Here is a 22,216-nt window from a genome sequence, read left to right as displayed (position 1 = left end):
CTTTATGTCAACTCTAATAGAGAACAAGAAAGAGACGTGACTTTAAGCATCAATCCCATCTAGAACTGATAAAGAAATGGTAAAAACTAGTGAAAATCACCTAATATCTGGCACATGCCATGGTTTGTCTATTGAGAACTTTTAGAGTTGTGGATTTGAATTGATTCAAGTATCATCAAAGGATCAAAGTGTGGTTCATTGTGACAACAGATGGTACATAGATGATCCTAACTTGGTTACTTTTGCAAGATGAACAAAACCACAGGAGAAGCTAAGGAGGGATCCTTTTCTTCACTAACATTGTGATGTATATACTAGATTGGGGAGGAGACTAGGTAATTGCTTTAGACCTAGGAAGATCTGCTCTTCCTATTGCTCCCCATGGCTTAAATATGGTAGACTCCCAATAGCTTGTGCCATTGTGAAGAGCCACAGGAGACAAAAAGGCCTACTTGTAGTATATCTTTAGCTTGATCTTTTTGTTTATTGATAGAATTTGTCTTTCCTTGGGGTCTGGGAAGATAAAAATGCATGTTGACAATCATGGTCGCAACTTTGGGAAGCATAGCTTGGATCACAAACATAGGCCCATCATGTGGTTATGAGGATGTTCAAGGGAGCCTCTCTTTCCTCATCATTGGACAGGATCTAAGTAGGATCCCCACTCCAAACTACTCGCAAGCACAATGGACCAAAGAGCACTATCACAGATGGGAGCTGATTGCTAGTATTCTACCCTAGTATATCTCCACCAGAAGGTGTAATCATGCTATAGATCTTCAGGATGGATTCATAGCAAAGACTTTTGAGAATTTGGATAGAGATCATCTACACTCATAGCTAGAGACAAGGGAGATTGTAGGGAGACTTGGAGAGGATGAGGAAGAGGAAAGAGGCTTGCTTGCAAACCTAGGACTCCAGCACCTTCTTTCATACAACCCCTCACATAGTTTGGCATAATAGACCACCATATTTTCTGTTCACCACCCATTGTATTTGTGATGTAGTTACACACTTTTTACAAAGTTCCTTGTACTTTGTATCTTTACCTCAAGGGGACTTATCCGAGGTGTTATTAATAGAATTTGCTTCTCTCAACAAAAAAAAAAGTATGCTGATTCATTGCAGCTGCAACATTCTCATTTCTTTCATTTCTTGCTCTGGATTAGGCTTTGGCACATCTAGCATACTAGAAACGCTTGTATCTTCAACTCTACCTCTAGAATTCAAGGTCATATTGATCACATTTAGAGGCTTAATCTTGTGGCAAGTAGCTTCTATGATATCAATAGGGTTTCTCATCTGTGATGTGGCTGCTTCATGATTAGAGATTATTTTGCACAACTTTAATCACTACTCATGTGTGATGTCAGGATAATATTACTGTTCAAGGGTTTCAAGAAGCTCTCTTTCTAGTTGCCACACTTTTGACCTTTTTTGGGTTTTGTTTTTCATAGTGGTAAAAGCTCCTCGATTGGAGAAACAAGAAAGAGAGAGAGAGAAGAACTAAGGGCCATGATGGTAGACATGTCTAGAGCTTAGGCAGAATAAGGGCAAGTAGTGAGGGAACAACGCAAGCTATAGATGCTGTCGGAAAAAGAAAGAATAGATCACCAGAAGCACATACAACAACCACACAAAAGCTCCTCGATTGGAGAAATGAGAGAGAGAGAGATAAAAAAAATATGGGCCATGATGGTAGGCATGGAGGTGATGGAGAAGAAACATAAGAGGCCAGGGTATTACTAACTGAGTAGATGGGCTTTCATACGCTTCCTCCTGTACATCTGATTATGGCTTTCATATGCTGGCCACACAGCCTCTTGTACATCTGATCATTCATTATTTCAGTAAACTTTATGAAAAAACAATGTATGCTGACACTTTCAAGCTGGAAAAAGCGCCATAGAAACATGGGAATTCGAGGCTAATGGGAGATGTACACAATACCCAGTTATGATATCAGAAAGGCTGTGCTGGAGTCATCACAAAAGATCATTGTGCAAGCACATGTATTGAGAGAAGTTAAAAATAAACGACAGTGAGCGGCAAGAATTGCTGTGTGCAGAGGTGACTGAATAAGTAACAGACTAAAAAAGAAAGTCATGTACAGTTAAAGAAGGAATGCAAAACTGAGATTACAAAGGACTTAGGGAGATGGAGAGAAGGAAGAGGAAAATCAAAGAAGAAAAACAGGCAGATATATATAGGAGGGAATCCAGATGAAGCAGAGGACAAGGCAGCAAGGAATTTAGATGTAAGTGGAAAACAGTTGAGATCACAGAAGGCAGAAGTGCTGTACGTGCTGAGGTATGGAGCAGCTCCCCAGTTCTGGGCATTTTGACATGAAGGCTGCACCATTCATCAGATAAGATATCCTGTGTGTTGTGAATTCAGTAGGAGAAACTCACTCGAGCATTTGCACATAAATGCACTGCAGGCAAGAGGAGGAGAGATTGGAAAACAAGGCATTGAAGAGCAGGTCGAAGCCTGGCTTCAATGGTCAATGATGTATCTAAGAAAGAACTCATCATAGCAACCATTATCCAATAAGTCTGGCAAAATATAAAAACCTTATATTTGAAAATTTGTTATCTTACCTGGCATATTCGCAGAAGTACTCTTTGCAGTATAGGATTCATTGAGAAAAGTTGTTTTGCAAGCAATTTGCGACACACTCCTTGTATTTTTCTCCTTACAAAGCGCCTCCAAATTGCAAAACTTTTCCATATTTTATACTACCACCCAAATGAACATGTGCCTTTAGGTATTAGTTCAAAAAACAATAAGGTTATCACAGTTTATGTTCAAGACCTTACCTGTCTAAAAACATTCAGTTTCATGATACATTTGTAGTACTCGAAATCCATCTCCCATTCACTCAATGGAATGAACTCTGCATACATGTTCATCATTTGTTCAAAAATATATATGAGAATGCACATGTTTTGGTAAACATATTCTACAACACTTCATAGCAATATTTAGAGTATGACAGTTCCTAAGTAAAATAGGCAACGCAAAAATGAATCTTGCATGTTATCAATGTAAATAGGAAATCTGATCGATTGATCAGTTGAAATATGAAATGCCATATTTCAACTCCCATGCATCTACAAAAGACCACCTTCAAAATGCCTAGAAAGGCCTTCTGTTATTCCTCATACCCTTTGAATCACCATCTAATCCAGATATGAATTAGAGTGTAGTATGCCACTGCTTTTGCAGCCTCACTGCATCTCACTGTCCAGATGTACTCCTTTTCTCCACACAATTATATTGGTAACACCTCAGTCAGACAAAGTAAAATTAGGTCCCATGTATCAAGAAAGTCGCCTCTCCTCATATGTTCTGAGTCACAATGCAATCTCTCCCATTGCCTATATGGACAGGTGTAAATAATCTCCACCCAAATTCTGGGGGAGACTCTATTCAGGGTCTGAAAGGATTTGCCAGGCTATAATGCCACCTATTAGCTCCCATCCATGGCACTCTGTCTGCAAGAAGTCTAGTGTTGAGAAAATGCTCAGCTGCTGCCAGATGACAAGAATGGCTGCCATGTGTATCCTCATAACCAAATGTTGAGCACATGTCCATGACCCAGCAATTGCCCCTCAGCTCACAATCATAATCTCCCCTAAGCCATGAAGCACCGATTTGAGAGCTCTCCTCCAAGACTCCAGCATTTTGGGGCAGTCCTATAAGCAATGTCTTTTAATCTCCTCTCTATCCTTTTTTTCATAAATGGTAATTGTATTAATTATCAAAACACAATCTCAAAAATACAGTATAATCAAGAATACAAAGACACAACACGACCAGAAGTACAAAGGGTCTATATGACTGAGAAGGGAGCCAAAGAAACTGCAGTATGCCAAGAAAGCAAATCCTGTCACGGGAGAATATACGCCAGCTCAATCATGTCAAGCTACCAATGAAGAAGGCCTCTCAAGAGGACTATATATCTCTGCACTCCTGAAGAGGAATCAAAAATGAATGCATTCTGTGTAGTCCATCGATGCCAACGACCCCAAAAGCGGAGAAAGTGGAAGAGCACTTTCATATCAGGCTGCACAGGATCCAAGAACTTGGGGTGTCCAAAGACCCAGTCCTTCGGAAGCATCGACAGCCTATCCACTTATCTCCTCTCTCTCTCACTCTCTCTCCACATCAAGCACATGCTACTGGGAACCTGCAATATTGTAACCATTACTGACTGCCAAACTACTGTGTATCACAAGCCAAAGCAAGAGTCAAATCTTTCTATGGCCTGCAATTATCATCTAGCCTCCTCCAAAAGTCCGATAAGAAAGGTGAAGAAACTCCTTGTCTATGCCAACGTTGGGTAGGCTGATCCTACTCATTTATTTCTTCCTCCCAGGCCTGGTAGTGTAGCCCAAAAATGTAACATCGCAGGGTCTCAGGGTCTCTCAATCAATGGTTCTCTCCCAGCCAACTCTCCTAGATCCCACTGTAGTCTCTAAATCAGCTTTCTCTGATGCAGTATGTATCCATCCCTCCATGATACAATTAGTCAGGTTAGGGTCTATATACCATCTCATGTCTCAATGAGCTACCACTACAAACCTCTACCAAGGGCATCCTGTGTAATCTCTCTGATCTGGTTCTCTCTCAGGAGACTACCATCCTCTGCCACTATGAAAGTGGAAACACTCTCTATACTGATCGCAATCACTCCAAGAAGAATGCCTCCTCCAAAAAAGCAACCAATCCATGTCTGCGAGATTTTTGTATGTCTTTCACTTCCTGGGGCACTTCTTCTGCAACTATCTGTAGCAAATTCCTGGCCCCTCTAAGGCCATGCAGTGTCTGTATCAATGTGTCCTCTAGTGCGCCTAGATAAGAAAACCACTAACATAGTACTCTCTGGATAGGAGAGGTATATTGAAAGCATCCAAACAGTGTTCCCTAGGACTTGTACCCCTGAACCTCAAGCCTCTGTAATCTTTACGTGTTTTTTGTTTATGTCATACTCCAGTTTAATCAATAAAAGTTCAAGCTCCAAATCTCAAGGCCTTACATCTATTACAAGTTAAGTTCCTAAGCACTTAGATGCATTATTTCAGTTCAACTGACTTGCTATTTCTAAAGTCATTAACATAATTTGAGTTCACACATTGAAACATCTCTTTCACACAAGAGTTCTAAAGGGATGAATCCATCAGTTCAATACATATGTCACTTGATTGAGCTCTATGTAAAATGCATCCAGTATTTTAGCATCCAAAATATGGATATTCGATTTATTCCTTGCCCCTTTACTACCACATATATAGTCCAAGTTTGGCTTATTGACATTGCTGCTCAGCATATACTAGAGGAATATGAGCATGCAGACAGTTTCTTAAAAAGTTCACCTCCACCATTGACCACTAAGTCTGATAATCTGTACGTGCTTTATGTACATATTTCACTCCAAGAGTGAAAGCTTCGCTTCAATCAAGCATTTTACATGGCCATAGTAAGTTGACCTAATTTCCTGAACATCAAAATGCATTATTTCAATTCATTGGTCTTGAGTTTTATGAAAGCATTCACTCGTTTTGACTTCATACTTGGAACCTGTCTTCCATAAAAAACAAGTAACATTTAAGAGCCCAAATCCATTAGCTTATTACTTTGCTGTACCTACTTGCAGTCCAATATAGCTCTACATTTATCTGCAATAGAAAAGCAAAGACTACATGTGTACCTGCATCAAGATCCCTGAATAAAGTGACACCATAACTACTCATGGTGTAGTAGTAAGGACTCGAAATTTCATGATGGGAGACAACATCAAGATCATAAGTATCATATGGGGAGGATGTTGCCTTAGCCGGTTGTAGATAAATGAATTCAGGATAATCTGGTTGCTCCTTCAGTAAATCTGCCCCAAATTCATGTTAAGGAACACAAATTGTGATTTTAGGATTCCAATTCCAATCCTCAACCCATATGGAAAAAAAGCAACCTCACCATTTGGCTTTTGAAAATTAACAAAGATAAGGACTGATACATGAAGCCATATATCGAGGTAGTAATAAAGTTTGATAAAAGAAGTGCAACTTGATACCATAACTGATTTAACACCACCTGAAATTCCTTGAATGGCAGGGCTAATCCTGGGTTACCCCAACTGTGCACTATATGCAGAACAAAACTGTTGAAATTTTGGCTTGTCAACTGATAAAGGTTGGCCTTTAGATTGCAAGTTGAATGTGCAGCAGGTTTTTTTATCAGCATCACCATCAAGCATTGTCATGCTACGCATGAACCCTCTTCAGATATACTATCAACCTCTCACTCTCGGGCTGAGCTTGGAGGCATTCAACTTTGACAAGTGCATTCTAATTCCTATTATCAAATGCCACTTGATGAACAAAATTACAACTTTGTACACATCAATGTTCTTACACTCTCATCATACATTATATAGACACCCAATATGTAAACACTTGGCTCCAAGACACCTCACCTTGCTTTGTGATTAGAGAGGCCATCAATGACCTCACACTCCAACGTTCAGTGGTGTGGGATAGCATTGAAATATTTAAAGGTCAAGTAGCATGCTCACACGGACATTGACGTACCTACAAATTCCCATCATTCATAGTATTGATTTTGGCTCTAGGGAGAAAGTTAACCAACTAGTGATTGTTACCTAATGGCAAGCCAGATGCAGGAGTAATAGATGTTTCTTTCTTCTAGCAGAGATGTATCACATGTTTATAGGGCATCCTCTTTCCTTGGAGGCTTTAGGTGGAACCAATGGGACCAATGTGAAGAAAACGGCTAGGGTCTGTACTGAGGAAACACAAGAGTGTACAACCACGATAGAAACACAAAGAGACTGACACAAACATAGAAAGCAAAACTCACAACTCAAACACAAACACAAGAAGGGAGAGAAGCACACAACTCTGAAGTGAATGAATACTGTAAATGAATGTAAGAGTGTACAAATACTCAAGGGCAGAGCAAAGTATTGGAGAGTGACGTCCACGGGAAAAAGGGATGTACTTGAATGGGGGCAACCTATCTATTTATAGATGTTGAAGGGTGCCCCAAAGAATTAAGGTTTTGGGGGGACCACTGAAACTCTCTCGGACCGCTCCCCTTTTTAGGGTTTTTCATTAATTGTGTTTTGGGGCTGTTTAAAAATGCTAATCAACTGAAAAGCATGTTTTAGCTCAACACCCCCTCTCAATCCCAAAACTAAGCCGAAAGGTTAGGCCAATCACTTTGATTTTTACTTACCCCAAGACGTCCCACGCTAAAGCAACCAGGGTATCGCACAAAGGGTGCACGTCGGCTGTCCAGTGGCCTACCAAGACTACAAAGGCGATGGTTATTTTACCAAGGAAGTCCAAGTAGTCACCCCAGAGAGGACAGGGCATCGAACAAAGGGTGCACAACGGCTACTCAATGGCCTACCAAGCCCTACAAAGGCGGATTGAACCACATTGAACTTTTTTCTTTTGAGTGAGTTAAATTTCATGGGATGCGGCCGATTGAGTAACAGTGACCCAAAAGACGAGAGTAGGGAGGGTATACCCAACACATCACAAAACAGTACAAGCTTACCCATCCACTCGAGGGTATGGATGACAAGGGAAAAAAGGTGATGAGGTATCCATGTGATGAAGGAGTATAGTGGTGTGGTGGCAACAACCGCCGGTGGAAACAACTTAGGATCCACTCAAGTGGTGCTTTGCACAATGAGATACAAAGTATACTATATGCTGAAGAATGCTCATGCAGCAAGTGTAACTTGGACAATGTTCCTTGTGGAGAAATTATTCACATGGCCAAGCCTCCTAGTACAAAGATAATGAAATTATACAAGGCAAAGGGAAAAGGTACAACAAGGAGAGAGAAGCCAATATCGAAGACAAAGTGTTGAAGCCTATAGAATACCAAGAAGGGTAGAAACCCCCTCTCAACTTGGATATAGATACTGAAGGAGGAAGAGGAGCCTAATGTCAGTCTTTGTGTGGTGCCGAGAACCATGATGAATGGATGATGATGATGATAAAAAGGATGAAGCACCTTGCTCGAAGAGCAAGGTAGAAGTCACCGCCATGATAGCATTAAGAGAGATGATGCACGATCCATCTCTGGAGGGGAAGCCTCCATGCTAGAAGAAAAGCAAACACTCCTAGGATGATGAAACCATGAAAGGAACGGTGTGCATCCCCACGTCTCCAGCCCAAAAAGAACCAAAGCAAACCTGCAAGTTAGCCCGACTAAAATACAGAACCCTGCAAAAGATATAAGAATCTGCAAGCATAGAGGTTAATAGTGAGATGCTACAAAGCAAAACATAATAGAAAGAAAAAGCAAACCGAAAGTACAATGCAATGAATGTGTATGTGTGTAAGTAAATGCAGTGGAAGACATAAGAATGGAAAAGCTAAGGACAACAAATCCTATGGGTCCGACTCTAAGAGTACAAAAATGGATGCTAGATTAAGATTGTGGCCACCATCGCGTACGCCCATTAGCAGATCTCTAACAATGAAACGTCTGACAAGGTGGAGAGGGAGGTGAGATGGATGCGTAAAGTGCAATGGGATCGGAACCTACAGACCAATCAGTCAATCCCTCAAGCGTAGTGAAAGAGACTATCTTCTGATATTGTCTGCATGCCACATGTCAACAACAACAACTAGTGTTGCTAAGGAAGCACATGAAGTAGAAGTGGAAGAGCCATAGCCCCATTGGACTGTGCAGTTGCATCGGTCTCTGCTAAGGCTTTTTAGCTAGGAGACCTTGAGCCTTGGAGCGACACTCCTTGTCCACATGGCCGAATCTCTGGTAGTGTGTGCAAAACCTATTTTTCTAAAGAAGTTGCAACTAAATAAGCCTTAATTCTTTGGTTCCGTCTAAGGAGGAGGTATCACCCTTGAAGTGGCTTGCCTTCGCATCTTGTGTGTTCTTGCCATTGTTGGTTTTCCCTCCCGAAGAAGAGACAACCAACCACCTCTACTCTAAATAAGGCTATGATGAGGATTTCTTGTGGACTTGATCGTGCAACCTCGCATAACACAAGAACTGACACTTAAACTCCTAGAAGGTTGGAAGTCTAGGCTGTGAGATGATGTGCTAAATGAAATTGAAGTATTTTTCACGCAACTTATTCAAGAAGAATGTAACCTGACCGTCGTCTAACTTCAAAGAGCCAATAGTGGTGAACTCGGCGAGTAACCGCCTATATTCAGTCAACTTAACTTTCAGATCATCCCCTTCCTTAATAGAGAACTCTTGAAACTCAAATTCGAGATTTATACGCCAAGTGCGATCTCTCGCCGCATAGTGATCAAGAAGGTGACTCTAATGCTCTGATGCGAGTGGAAAGTGTTATAACTAAGAGTGAAACTCAAAAAGCAATCCATGCATCAACTCAACGTTGGTTGTGGCATTACCGGCTCTCCATTGATAGATGTAGTCAATGTGAGCTAGTCAAGGGTCTAGCATAGGCTCTAGACTAACGATGAGATCCCAAAGACCTTGAGACTCAAGCACTTGTTGCATGAAATTTGACCAAGTGGTAAAATTCAACCCGTTAAAATGAGTCTTATTCGTGAAGGCATTTTTGCCCGTTGCAACAAGAGTGGTAGTGCTAGGTGATGGATAATGGGGAAAAGTGTAATGTGGGTAGGATGGGGAAGTGCAGTACACTTGGGAATGGGCCCTGGAGTGTCCATCAGGCATATAGTGAGTATGCAAGGTGGATCCATAGGGAGGGATGGGCGGACTAGGCATGGGCATAGAAGCCGCATGAGTAATCTAAGGAGGTAGGATGGGAACACATGGAGCAGAAGATGGGAATCCATGCATACGTGTAACCCAAGGAAAGTGTGAAGACGCACCATAAGCTAAGGATGGAAACCCCTGCATCTGAGTGGTCATGTGAGATGTGAATCTGGGGATAGTGAGAGGGATGCCCATCACAGTCGTCCCAAGTGCTATGGGTGTGCTCATTTCCAGAAAGGGGAGAAGCATTGTGTTAAGGGTGACATTCCCCCTAACGAAGTACTAAGGTGCAAAGAGGTAGAGAATGAGAAAGTGCTAGGAGCGGAGATGGAAGATCCAACCCCTAGTGTGTGTGATGCAGATGTGGAGTGTAACCGAAGGTTTTGAAAGGATGATCAAAGGTGATCAAGGTGCGATGTGGAAGAGAGTGGGATGAAAGGAAATTGAGAAGTATGTATTACATGCTCAAATGAAACAAAAGCTATAGATGTACCTGAATTACATCTTCTTCGGGAGCCCTCTCTATTGAAGTTCACATACCCAAAGCCATCTGGATCCTGTACCTAAAAAGAAGAAATAGGCAAGGGTTTTGATTCATGCAACTCAAAAGAATTATACAAACCTGACATTGAACCTAGCTGAGATAATGAAGATGGATCGCCAAACGTTCCGGATGCTATATATCCTCCGGAATCGAAGAGGTGGCCAACCTCACCAACCGGTCCGAATGTGGTAGTAAAACTGGTAGAAGGGGTGTAAACATCACCATACTTGTTGCAATAGTACTCCTCAAAGTCCTCCTCTGTCATGTGGGGGAAATTTGAAATAGGAGTAGAAAAAGAAGATGACGATGAAGGTGGAGTATCATCCTCCTCACTAAGTCCATAATGCCGTCTCAAGGCCTCTAGTGATGGAGAAGCTTGATAGGACATCATAGGAACTAGAGAAGGCGCAAAACTCAAAACTCAAACACAAACACAAGAAGGGAGAGAAAAACACAACTCTGAAGTGAATGAATATTGTAAATGAATGCAAAAGTGTACAAATACTCAAGGGCAAAGCAAAGTGTCGGAGAGTGATGTCCACGGGAGACGGATCCCAAGTCTGTGACCACCAGTCAAAGTGAGGAATTTGCAAAACGATGATGCCAAAAGGACCTGGAGCACCAAACGCACGTAGAAGAAGTTGTGGAGATAGAAGGGGGCCCCAGATGAGTGTAAATGCAAACCGTGAATGTTGCCTGGATGAGGAGAAGCACCAGCACCTATCACCTGGAGAAACAGATACCAAACGCAAGGAGCTAGAGTGTGTAGGAACTATCACCTAGTTGGTCTCGAACCAAATGCAAGCTACAAAAGGTGATGAAGATACTGGTGATGGCTAGAAGATGCTAGATGCAACCTGGTGGAAGGCACTAAACAGTGGGCTATAGCTTGGAGAAAGACGCCAGGGCACTGCAAGGGCTGATGTAGAGGTGGCAGCAATCTCGAAGGCTAGACAACCACGTAGAGATAGATTGATGGCTGAAATCTACACTCAAGGGTATGAAACCTGCAAAAAGGGATGAGGTTGAATGGGGGCAGCCTGTCTATTTATAGATGTTGAAGGGTGCCCCAAAGAATTAGAGTTTTTGGGGAACCACTGAAACTCTCTCGGACCGCTCCCCTTTTTAGGGTTTTTCATTAATTAAGTGTGTTTTGGGATTGTTTAAGAATGCCAATCAGCTGAAAGCATGTTTTAGCTCAACAACCAGCTCACTATCAGCTAGAGTTACCACTCTACACCTCTAAGTTCTTTTTAACAATAAACTATTCTCTTTTTAACAACACATCCTGAGGTTCTCCTTCCTTTTGGAGTCGCATTAACTAGAGGAGGTACGTAGTTGTAGGGCCATAGTTATTGGAAAAGCTCTTCAATTGCCCTCAAGTTGGAAATATGTTACCTTATGAGGAGTTTTTGGCCATTCAAGTAATCTTTGATGAGATAATATTCAGTCAGTTGTTAAGATTATTCAAAAGAAATGAAGCTTTCTTTGAGTCCTCTCTCTCTCTCTCTCGTCTTCCATATGTTCATATTTTTATGTGAGTTGAAAGCAACAATCAGTTGTCATGGATAGATAAGTCGTGTGTTGATGATTTCACTGTCTAAAGTGGAGGAGGAGCAACATATCTAGTTCTTGGGCCATAGTTAATGGAAAAGTTCTTCAAATCCCCTCAGATTAGAATATATATTAATATGAGGAGTTTTTGGCCATTTGAGTAATCTCCAACTAAATAATATTCAGTCCGTTTTTTAACTCATTCAAAAGAAACAAAGCTTTCTGCGAGTTCTCTCACTCCTCTGTTTTCCCTTCCATGTGTTCAATGTTTGCATGTGAGTTCAAAGCCAAAATCAGTTTGCGTGGATAGATAAGATACATATTAGAGCAGAATTTCACTGCCTAAACTGTAAGCATGAGTGTGCAGGCCCACAGATTATTGAAGAGCACTATTGGGATCCACCACTAGACCTGTCAGATATGGAGGAAGAAACTGAGAAAGACCACAACTTGGGCTGACAGCATGAATAGATCCTTGACAGCCCCTTCCACAAAGGAGAAGCTTGTGAAAGCTTGAGCAGCATGCCCTCAAGCAAGTGTCCAAGATATGATGGATGGAACCTTTTTCTTGAGCTACTGGGATATTCTCAGTGCAGGCTTTCTCTGAGAGTTCAAAGAGATCACAGCGTCAAAACACATGCTAGAGAGACTCTCTAAGAGGTTGATTCACCTCATTGCCAAAGGTACTGGAAACAAATTAGAAACTACTCAGTGGGGCATATATGATTGTCTCTTCTGATCGCCAACCAACCCAAACAGGATTTGTCCAAAACCACAACATCATGGACAACATTTACCTATTGGAGTCCATAGCTTTAGAGCACCCCAAAAACCAGGGCATTATTTTACTACTCTATTTCAAGAAATAGGGATTCCAGAGTGGTGGGTCAAAGGTATCACAGCCTTATATTCTTTAACTCACAGCCAACTCTTGCTTAATGGGACAGAGGTGAGACGTTCAGTATTCAAAGTTCTAAGTGACACCATTGCCCTCCTAATGGAAAGAGAGATGCAATGAAGGAAAGATAGCAGGAGAGAGAGAGAGAGAGAGAGAGAGAGAATGCAAAGAGGCAGCCTTTGCTGAACCTGACTAAGCCCCCAAGGTGAAGTCAACTCTAATTGAAAGGCATCTAGATAAAGCTGCAACAATTGAGGATGGTCTACCAAGTCATCCTCTTCCATCCATTTTGCATCCATTGGTTAATAATTTTGAAACTTCACAAAATATCTTCTAAAAACTTTACCTCTAACTTATCTCTGCTTACGTGCCAAGATCTACTAAAGTACCAAAATCTCATCCAACTTCTCAACCTCAAGGTAAATTTCAACAAATACATCATCTTGCACATCACCACAAAAAGGCCTTAACAAACTGACATGCAAGGCATTGTGTATCCATCAATGTGGAGGTACTTTCAACTAATATGCCACATTGCTAATCTTTTCCAACACCTGGAATGACCCATAGTATCTCATATTTAACTTCGGATACAACCTCTCTCTTTCTTTCATCTTTTTCAGCCTTACCTTTTTAAATCGCAACAATATATAATCCCCCTCCATAAATTGCAAAGCACGTCATACTTAACTTCGGATACAACCTCTCTCTTTCTTTCATCTTTTTCAGCCTTACCTTTTCAAATCGCAACAATATATAATCCCCCTCCATAAATTGCAAAGCACGTCTATGGCGATCAACTATCTTTATTTGCTTGTCTTGTGATCTTTGAAGTGCATATTTTGTCTTTGTATAGGCTACATCCAAGTTTTCCACATAACAAACAGCCTCAAAGATCTTATCCTTAGTCTGTAAGATAGGTGCTACCTTCTTACTATTCTCAACTACCTCAAATGGAGCTTTGTCAATGGAACAATGCACTGTATTGTTATATGCAAACTCAACTAATGGCAAATACTACTCCCACTATGTCTTGTGGTCTAAAACATAGCACCTCAAAAGATCTGACACTATGAAATTGCCTTCCTTAGACTAATCATTTGTCCATGGATGGAAGAATGATGAGAATTTCAGCCTGATACCCATATTCTCAAACCCCCCTTTCCCAAATGAACTAGTCATCCAAAGGTCGCGATAAATGACAATCCACTCTAGCATACCATGATACTTCAAGATATGTTGCAAAAGCAAGCATTTCATATGATCAATCTTTAGTTTCTCCCTCACCAAAATGAAATGGGCTTGTTTGCTAAACCTGCAAATAATAGTCCATATCCCATCATTCCTTGTAGATGTCCTAGGAAGCTCAAAAATAATATCCATTGCAATGCTCTGCCAACATCTATCTGAAGGACTAGGCAAGGGCTGCAACATGCCCAATATCTTTTGCCTATCATGATTTACCTTTTGACATACGATACATATCCTGACAAACTATTCTACACCACGCCTCAAAGCTAGCCAATAAAAGAAATTTTTCACTACCTTGACTGTGGCATTAATCCTTCTGTATCCTGCATGCGGAGGAGCATGACTTTCAGTGACAACTCTGAGTCTCAACTGCTTTGTGACATACAATTTTTTATACCTCATTAGAAATCCATCTCCAAGCTCAAAGTGCTCATACCTCTCACCATTACAAAGCTGATCATAAACATTAACAAAGTTCGAATCAATAGCATATTGCTCTTTCATGGCATCCAACTCAATGCAATAAACCAAGCTGACGGCTGAAATTTGTGGCTTACAGAACAATGTATCAACCACAATATTCTTTTTACCATCAATATTTACTATCTTAAAATGAAACATTGAGAGAAAATTAACCCATCTAATATGTTTCTTTAAAAACTTTGTCTACATCAGAAAATACTTCAATGTTTGATAATCAGTCTGCACTATAAAATCAATCCCTAACAAATAATATTTCCACATAGACAATGCATGAATTACAACCAAGAGCTCTTTCTCATAGACCTACAAATTCTTCTCTACGCCGTGGAGAATTCGGATTTCATAAGTCACATAATGGCCATCCTGCATAAGAACATCCCCAATGCTATTGCCACGAACAACGAATGGCTTTCGTAGATCAAGCAACACAAGCACAAAATCTGAAGTCATCTTTTCCTTTAACTTTTCAAATGCTGAAATTTTCATTGTTGTCCATCTAAATGGCACACTCTTCTTCTGTAAAGCATGTAATGGAGATGCAATTTCAACAAACCCGCATACATACTTCCTATAGTAAGAACATAAACCCAAGAAGCTGCGGATCTCATGTACATTTCTTAAAGATGGCCATGATCGTATTATCTCGACCTTTGCAAGGTCCATGCGAATACAATCAACTAATACAATATACCCAAAAAAAGAATTTTATACAAAAAGAATTCACTTTTCTTATCATTGATAATCAACCTATACATACGCAGTTCATCAAACACAATGTCCAAGTGTCTTCTATGCTCTACCTCATTCTTTGAATAGACAATCACATATCATCAAAGAAAGTGTCCACAAATCCACTATGTGACTTGAAGATGTGATCCATTACCCGATTAAAAGTGGCAAGAGCATTCATAAGTCCAAGCGGCATGACAAGAAATTCATATAACCCAAAAGATGTCCTGAAAGTTGTCTTCAACACATCCTCAAGTCTAATATGTATTTAATGATATCCATTTTTCAAATCTATACGGCTGAATATAACTACTCCCTACAATCTATCCATAATATCATCGATCTGAGGGATCGGAAACTAATTTTTTATCGTGATCTTATTCAAAGCACGATAATCAATGCACATATGCCATGAATGATCGTTTTTCTGCACCAACACCACTAGAAAACAAAAAGAAGATAAGTGGGACTGAATCAATCATTTTTCTAACAGCTCATTTGCTTGACTCATAATCTCCTCCTACTAGGCTACACTAACTCTGTGGGGTAGCTTACTAGGTGGACTATTTCTAGGAATAAGATCTATATCATGATCTTTAAGCCTTTCAGGTGATAATTGTCGTGGAAGTGACTGAGAGAAATAATCAACATACATTTTCAAAAATGACAAGCTATCCTTCTCTAACTTAGACATGTTCCCAACATTCTCACTATAATCTTTATCCTTAGTAAAAACCAAATACGTTGAAAGATGATTTTTCATTGCTTTAAAAATAGCTGCTCCAAATACAACAAGAATAGATTCCTCTTTTTCACTTTACATTAAGTAAAAGTATATTTTCCTTATTCTAAATAGTGATCTCTTTTGCACGAGAATTAACCACTGTATGCATATAGTGGCACCATGGCATAGCAATACATCACAACCCTCAAGTGGAGCAATGAAGAACTCTTCCTTGTCTGCATATCCCTGTATATACAATCAAAGCTTTCCAATGAGTGGTGTGACAAGCTCTACATGGCCTTCACATGCCATTCTAACTTTCCCTATGGATCCCATCTCATCCTCTCTAATTCCTAGATGGGCTGCTATGTCTACAAAGATGAAGTTGGCTCATACACCATTATCAAAGAAAATCAATGCATGTTGATCGTTAATTTTGCCCCACGCTCTGTACAACTCAGTAGCATCATCATTGGGCTGGTCATTCACAACATCATACACCAATCCCACTCATGTTTTGGGCTTCTTTTCCTTAGGATCTCCCTGATTTTCTGATTTTCTAGTTTGCTGTCTATTGGGACACTCCCTTGCAATATGACTCTCCTATTCACAAATTAAACATTTATTTGCAACCATCAATTCCTTGCATTACGCCAATGTTTTCGAGCATTTTCTTTCCTATTTTGGCCTCTTTTCAGGTTAATTTTCAGATCTGTCTCTTTTCTCAGCCTTAAACAACTTTTTATTTGACTTCTCTCCCCTTCCTAGAAAGTCTCAATTCTTTCCATACAACAAGGTATTTACTATACGAGCAATCTCTATGAGCTGAGACATGCTAGATACGATGGATTTTATACAAAAATCCCTTTTTCCTTTAGGCAACCCACAAATATATTTTTCCATTTGCTCATAAAGAGATACAGGGTGATAAGAAGTGATAGGCAACAATGCATCCCAATACTTCTTATTGTATTACTTCAAATTTTTACATTCCTTAGCATCTAGCTTATTCCAAGCTGTTATGATGTCCACCTCAAAGGTACTCGTCAACCAGTTCAATGCAAACATATGCTTGAATTATACTCACGTTAATAGTGCTCTACCTTGCATCAAATGAGTGGACCACCATTGCAATGCATTCCCCTTTAAGAAAGTGCCTGCTTTTCAAATTTTCGAGGACTTAGTGAAGTCTCCCCGTAAATAGACTGCATTAAACTACTAAATGAAAGTCAAAGCTTTCAGCCTATCTTGTGCACCATTGAAGGATTAAAACTTCACTACTTTTCCACTCTCATCATAGTCTTTTGTTGCCCCTTTGGGTGTCAAGTTGTCATACGTTGGCTGCTGCAAAAAGTATGCATTTGCTGAATTTATATTAGAACCAAAACCAAACGGAGTATTTGCATGACCAGCACTCATTCTTTGAGCCCCATAAACATTCAAGGGTACAAATGCATTACCAAACATGCTACTTTGCGCCCCAAGCATCCAGCCAATGCTGCCATACATAGGGTTTTACACATTTCCAAATACATTGGACCATGCATACTATGCATTGGTTGCTACATACTATAGAGATTAGTGCCATACATTCCCTGTCCAACCATAGCATGAAAAATCGTACTACCACCAAAGTATATCGGCTGCCCCATCATAGCATGGATGCCCAACTATCCAAAATCCATTGGATTGGCACTTCCATGATGGCCTTGCATTTCCATTCCTTGTCTCGTAGGTACCAACTGCTTTGCTTCATTAGCATCTTTGGGAGCTTCAAGTGAAGACTTTCGCATTACCTTCGATGCACCTTGATGTCCCCTTCTTCTTGCCCTTGTTGTCCTTCTTCGGAGCATTCAAAAATTGGATGATAAAAGAATCCTTTGCTAATTCAACAAAGAAATTTATTCTTGTCCTCATCCGATTCTTGAAGTGGTCATCAAATTCCTATTCACTTTACTGGTCATCAGCCTTATTATGCCTTGAAGGCCCTGCATCTTGCCCAACAGAAACATTTTCAGCATGTTGTCCATGGTCTCTGAGCATTGTCCAATCACATTTTCTTTTTCTCCATGTGAGTGTCCATACTGAGAAGTATCATCACTACTTGATTCCATCTCATTGTATGTAGACATATTGCTGTAATTTCCAGCTGAGAGCAAAAATCAGCACTAGGACAAAGCTTTGTCTTGCAATCAAGTGCCTCAAGCCCACCAAATCCAAGATTTAAGTAGTATCCCGGCAATGAAACTATGAAACCAACCTTTCTTCTTGGAAAGGAAGGTAATTCACTAATTAAGCACTTAATTAAAACAATTAGCAAATAATCATAAACTGAAATGCACAATTTACCCTAATAATCTTGGATAGTAAACACCCTGTTGGCCCCAAAACTGGTACCCCTTTCGGTATTTCTTTAACTTCAATTGCCAATGGATATATTATAAGTCCACATTCCACAATCTCCTTAGCTGATCCAAAAGCCCCTTGCTAATCCAACAATCAATTAATAAATTGAGCAATTTGCCCCTCGATTTTCACCCAAGACTTGCTCTAACTAGACCCCAACTGGCTAAATGCCGCCCCAAATTTACAATGGATAGCTGGGCATCTAAAATCCCTGACAATACAAGTTACAAGTACTAATTTCAGTGTATGATGCCTTATTCTATTGGCACGGGTTCCAAGGTGGCTATTAAATTTTAATTTTTATAAAATTTTAGGGCTTACAACAAGGATCTCTCTGCTGTCCACCAAATTTGGCTAAGATCTCTTGAAAATGGCTGAGAAATGTTGAAATAGCATGAGAATGGGTTGGAGAAGGTGAGAGAAAGCCAAGATGAGAGAGAGAGAGAGAGAGAGATCTAATTTTCTTCGCGAGAAAACCCTAATACATTTGGTGTGACATTCTTTAATGCTTTGGTGGGGCATCTATTCAAAATATAGCAAGCACACATAATGGCTTCCATCCAAAAATTGTGTGACAAGCTCTTTGCTTTCAGCATACATCTAGTCATCTCCATGAGTGACCAATTCTTTCTCTCTGCAATCCCATTCTGCTGTGGAGTATAAGTAATAGTGAACTGATGAACAATGTCCTTCTACTTTAAAAAAGAATTCAACACAGAGGACATATATTCCCCCCCTCGGTCCGAACGAAGAATCTTCACTTTACAGCCAGATTGGTTCTCAACAAGTGCTACAAAAGCCAAAAATGCATCATACACTTCTAGCTTTTTCACTAAAGAATAGACCCAGCAAAAGGGAGTAAAGTCATCAATAAAAGTCACAAAATAGTAACACCCACCCAATGACTTTGTTTGCATAAGGCCACATACATCTGAGTGTACTAACTGTAACCTAGCTGTGGCTATAAAAGCAACATCACGAGAAAACGACTGATATATTTTCCCCAAAATACATCCCTCATATAAGTACCCAAGAGGTCTCCAAAAGAGGTAATCCATCTAGCATCTGTGTACGCTATAAAAGCATCAAGCTACCATAGTTTACATGCCCCATGCGAGTATGCCATAACTCCATCTGTAACATAACATGAGTAAGAGTGGACGCTAAGTATGTCGGCTCATCAACTATAAGAGCATCCAACCCATATAATCCATGACATAGAGTACCAGTCAAGACCAAAGTCATATGTTCCTTATCTCACACCATGCATGTTATCATCAAAGGTGACCTGCAAACCACACCGTACCAAAGAAGAAATAGATAACAAATTCTTCTTTATGCTTGGTACAAACAAAGCATCCTGTAGGCAGAGAACAGAGCCATCAATCTCCCCGATACCTCTAACAAGATATGATGCATTGTTGGCACATTGTACAGCTTGCCAAACGGGGCTGAACCAACAGAAGCAAACAAATATCTGCGAGATGTGATGTGCCTAGAAGCACCACTGTCAAAAAACCATGTGCCAACATCCTCAGTAGAGCTAAATCCTCTATCAGCCCAAGAAGAGTCATAACCGTATGTATAAAACCAATAGTCCCTGTCTATAACAAAGGGCGTTTACTCAGTAGCAGTGGAAGGAACATCAAAAACAAACATCCCTGATTCATTCTTCTTCCCCTTGGCTATACACCTTCTACACTCAGTGATGTAGTGGCCTGGCTTCTTGCAATAATGGCATTTGCCCTTCTTGGCTTGTATGTCCCCTTGTTTTTTATTACCCTGTGAAGTGCCTGAAGTCCCAAAGCTCTGTGGAGCATTCTTTGCTTGGCTGTCCTTGCCCTTTTGTCTTGCCATAAAAGCCTAGCCAGAGGCTATAACATCCACACCACTATTTATTCTTATCTTCTCCTCCTCTAAGAGCAAACTGACTAGCTGAAGAAAAGTAATCGGTTGTGGGACAATCCTCGTAGTGAGGTTCAAGGTCGTATGAAAGGCCAAGTACGAGGGTGGCAATGAACTCAACGTAGTAGATATCACCTGTGCGTCTGAGTAATACTCATCAACATTCATAAGCTGCTCACGTAAGTCCTGAATTTTGTTTAGGTGATCTTGCATAGAATCACCCTCATTCATCTTCAATGTCTCAAGCTCCTTCTTAAAGAAAGAGATGCAGGTCTCGTTCTTACTAGCAAACATCTGCTCCAAAGTCAGCCAGGCTTCTCGTGAAGAAGCTACAAACTAAATGTGAGGGATAATAGACCGTTGAACTGCCAATGCAATCATCGACAAAGCCTGTGCATCCCATGTATCCCATACCTTTTGAGTTGTTGATCTTTAGGGAAGTGGCTGAAGTGAAGCAGACTGAATAGGCTGAGTTGCCCGTTATCCACGTCCTGCTGGAGGAGAAGTAGCAGAAGCCACGACTCCGGACCTAACTTCTTCTCCGCTTACATGGTCCCAAAGATTCTTCGCAATCAACACATTCTTCATCATGAATGACAAATAGTTGTTACCATCCAACCTGCCCTCCTTGGATATATAGGAAAATACATTACCTCCCTGATTTGCCATGATAATCAATGCCAAAAGGAGCAAAAGAGCAATGTCCAAGCTCGACCAACCTAGAAATCTCAAAATTTTCAGAAATTACAACAAATAGCTTAATGAAATTAGCAAACTGAAGTACACTATCAAAACTGTCTGAACACACGCAGTACAAGGTGCATTCAATGCTCAGCAACACTGTAAAAGCAAAAGCCCCAAAATTTCTTACCCCAAAATGCTCAAAAACAGCCTATTTCAGACTGCACCTGCTCTACGTGTACCAATGTCTTCACAAAACCCAAAAGCCCCAAAATTATTAACTTATTTGCCAAGAAATTTTTGCATCAATCGTGTCCCAAACATGTATAGTAGTAGACTACTATGCCTGCTTGGGTCAAAAGTGCCTTTCCCAGAGATGAATCCGGAATAAAATTTTATTTTTTTTCTTTAAAAAATGTTTACATCAAAAACCGGTCGAGGTGACGGACGAGTGGCAGACTGGTGGTCATCGAAAATAATGGCATGGCTCTTGGCCAATACTTGGAGGGAGGCACTCCCGTCGTGGGTGTTCAAGGGTGTGTGTCTTACTACCAAAAAAAAGTACAATGTGGGTTTCTCATAGGTCAGATTTGTTCTCTAAGCCTGAGTTTTCATCTGTTTCTCTCATTATTGTATTAGAGCTCAATGTAGCTGCTATGGCCTCGTAGTTCTCTTACACTTGCTAAACACTGAATCAGGTAAATTGCACCATCAATGGAGGCAAGTAGCTCAACTCCTAAACGCAGGCATGCAGTGTATTTAAAATAGTCATATCTCCAGCCAGAACCAACTGATAAATATATGTTTTGAGTAATTTGAGTGACACTCCATGTGACCAACTGTCACCCCTGTCAAAGTGTGGGGCCACTTGTATTGAAACAGCTGTGTTTTAGTATGCTAACATCATTTTGGTATCATGCCTGTTGCCTGTGTTTCTTAGCCACCTAGTGCTATGTTTTGCTCTACAAAACATTCCCCAGCTTCTTTACACGTTTGCTTGACTGCCACACATCAGTTTCAGCCTCTGTATTAACCAGCCGACTTATCACCGTACCTCCCAAGGTCACTTTTTAGACAGTTAACCAAGATTCTTTGCCACTCTACCAGAAAGGTCACCCAGCAGCCAGGTTAACAAACCAGGCACATGTAAATATGCGAAAAAGTGTCACCAATCATGAGTCTCATAATAAAGACTCAAAAAGTTTGAGGCAAGGAATGAAGAATGGTTTGTGACGAACTTCTTAGGTGCCCACAATTTCCTTGAAGCAAATTCACCCCTTCT

At 40.5% G+C, this 22,216-nt stretch overlaps 1 protein-coding gene across 3 annotated transcripts in view; it reads right to left on the bottom strand.

Annotated features, from left to right (window-relative positions):
• The window catches only part of LOC148017077 (uncharacterized), a 242,764-nt gene that overhangs the window by 219,642 nt on the left and 906 nt on the right, over nt 1-22,216 (bottom strand). For all 3 annotated transcript variants that reach the window (XM_087662400.1, XM_087662402.1, XM_087662401.1), the window contains exons 2-4: nt 5,714-5,890; nt 2,820-2,896; nt 2,601-2,738 (exon numbers count right to left, since the gene is read on the bottom strand). In XM_087662400.1, coding sequence (XP_087518526.1) covers nt 2,601-2,738; nt 2,820-2,896; nt 5,714-5,890 — 392 coding nt within the window. The remainder of the gene's footprint in view (nt 1-2,600; nt 2,739-2,819; nt 2,897-5,713; nt 5,891-22,216) is intronic.

Source organism: Lygodium microphyllum, chromosome 22 (genome assembly GCF_053477565.2).
Source record: "Lygodium microphyllum isolate KBCC chromosome 22, Lygodium_microphyllum_v1.1.10, whole genome shotgun sequence".
NCBI lineage: Eukaryota > Viridiplantae > Streptophyta > Polypodiopsida > Schizaeales > Lygodiaceae > Lygodium > Lygodium microphyllum.
The sequence above is the reverse complement of the archived record's forward strand: the minus strand, read 5'-3'. Positions and strand labels throughout refer to the sequence as shown.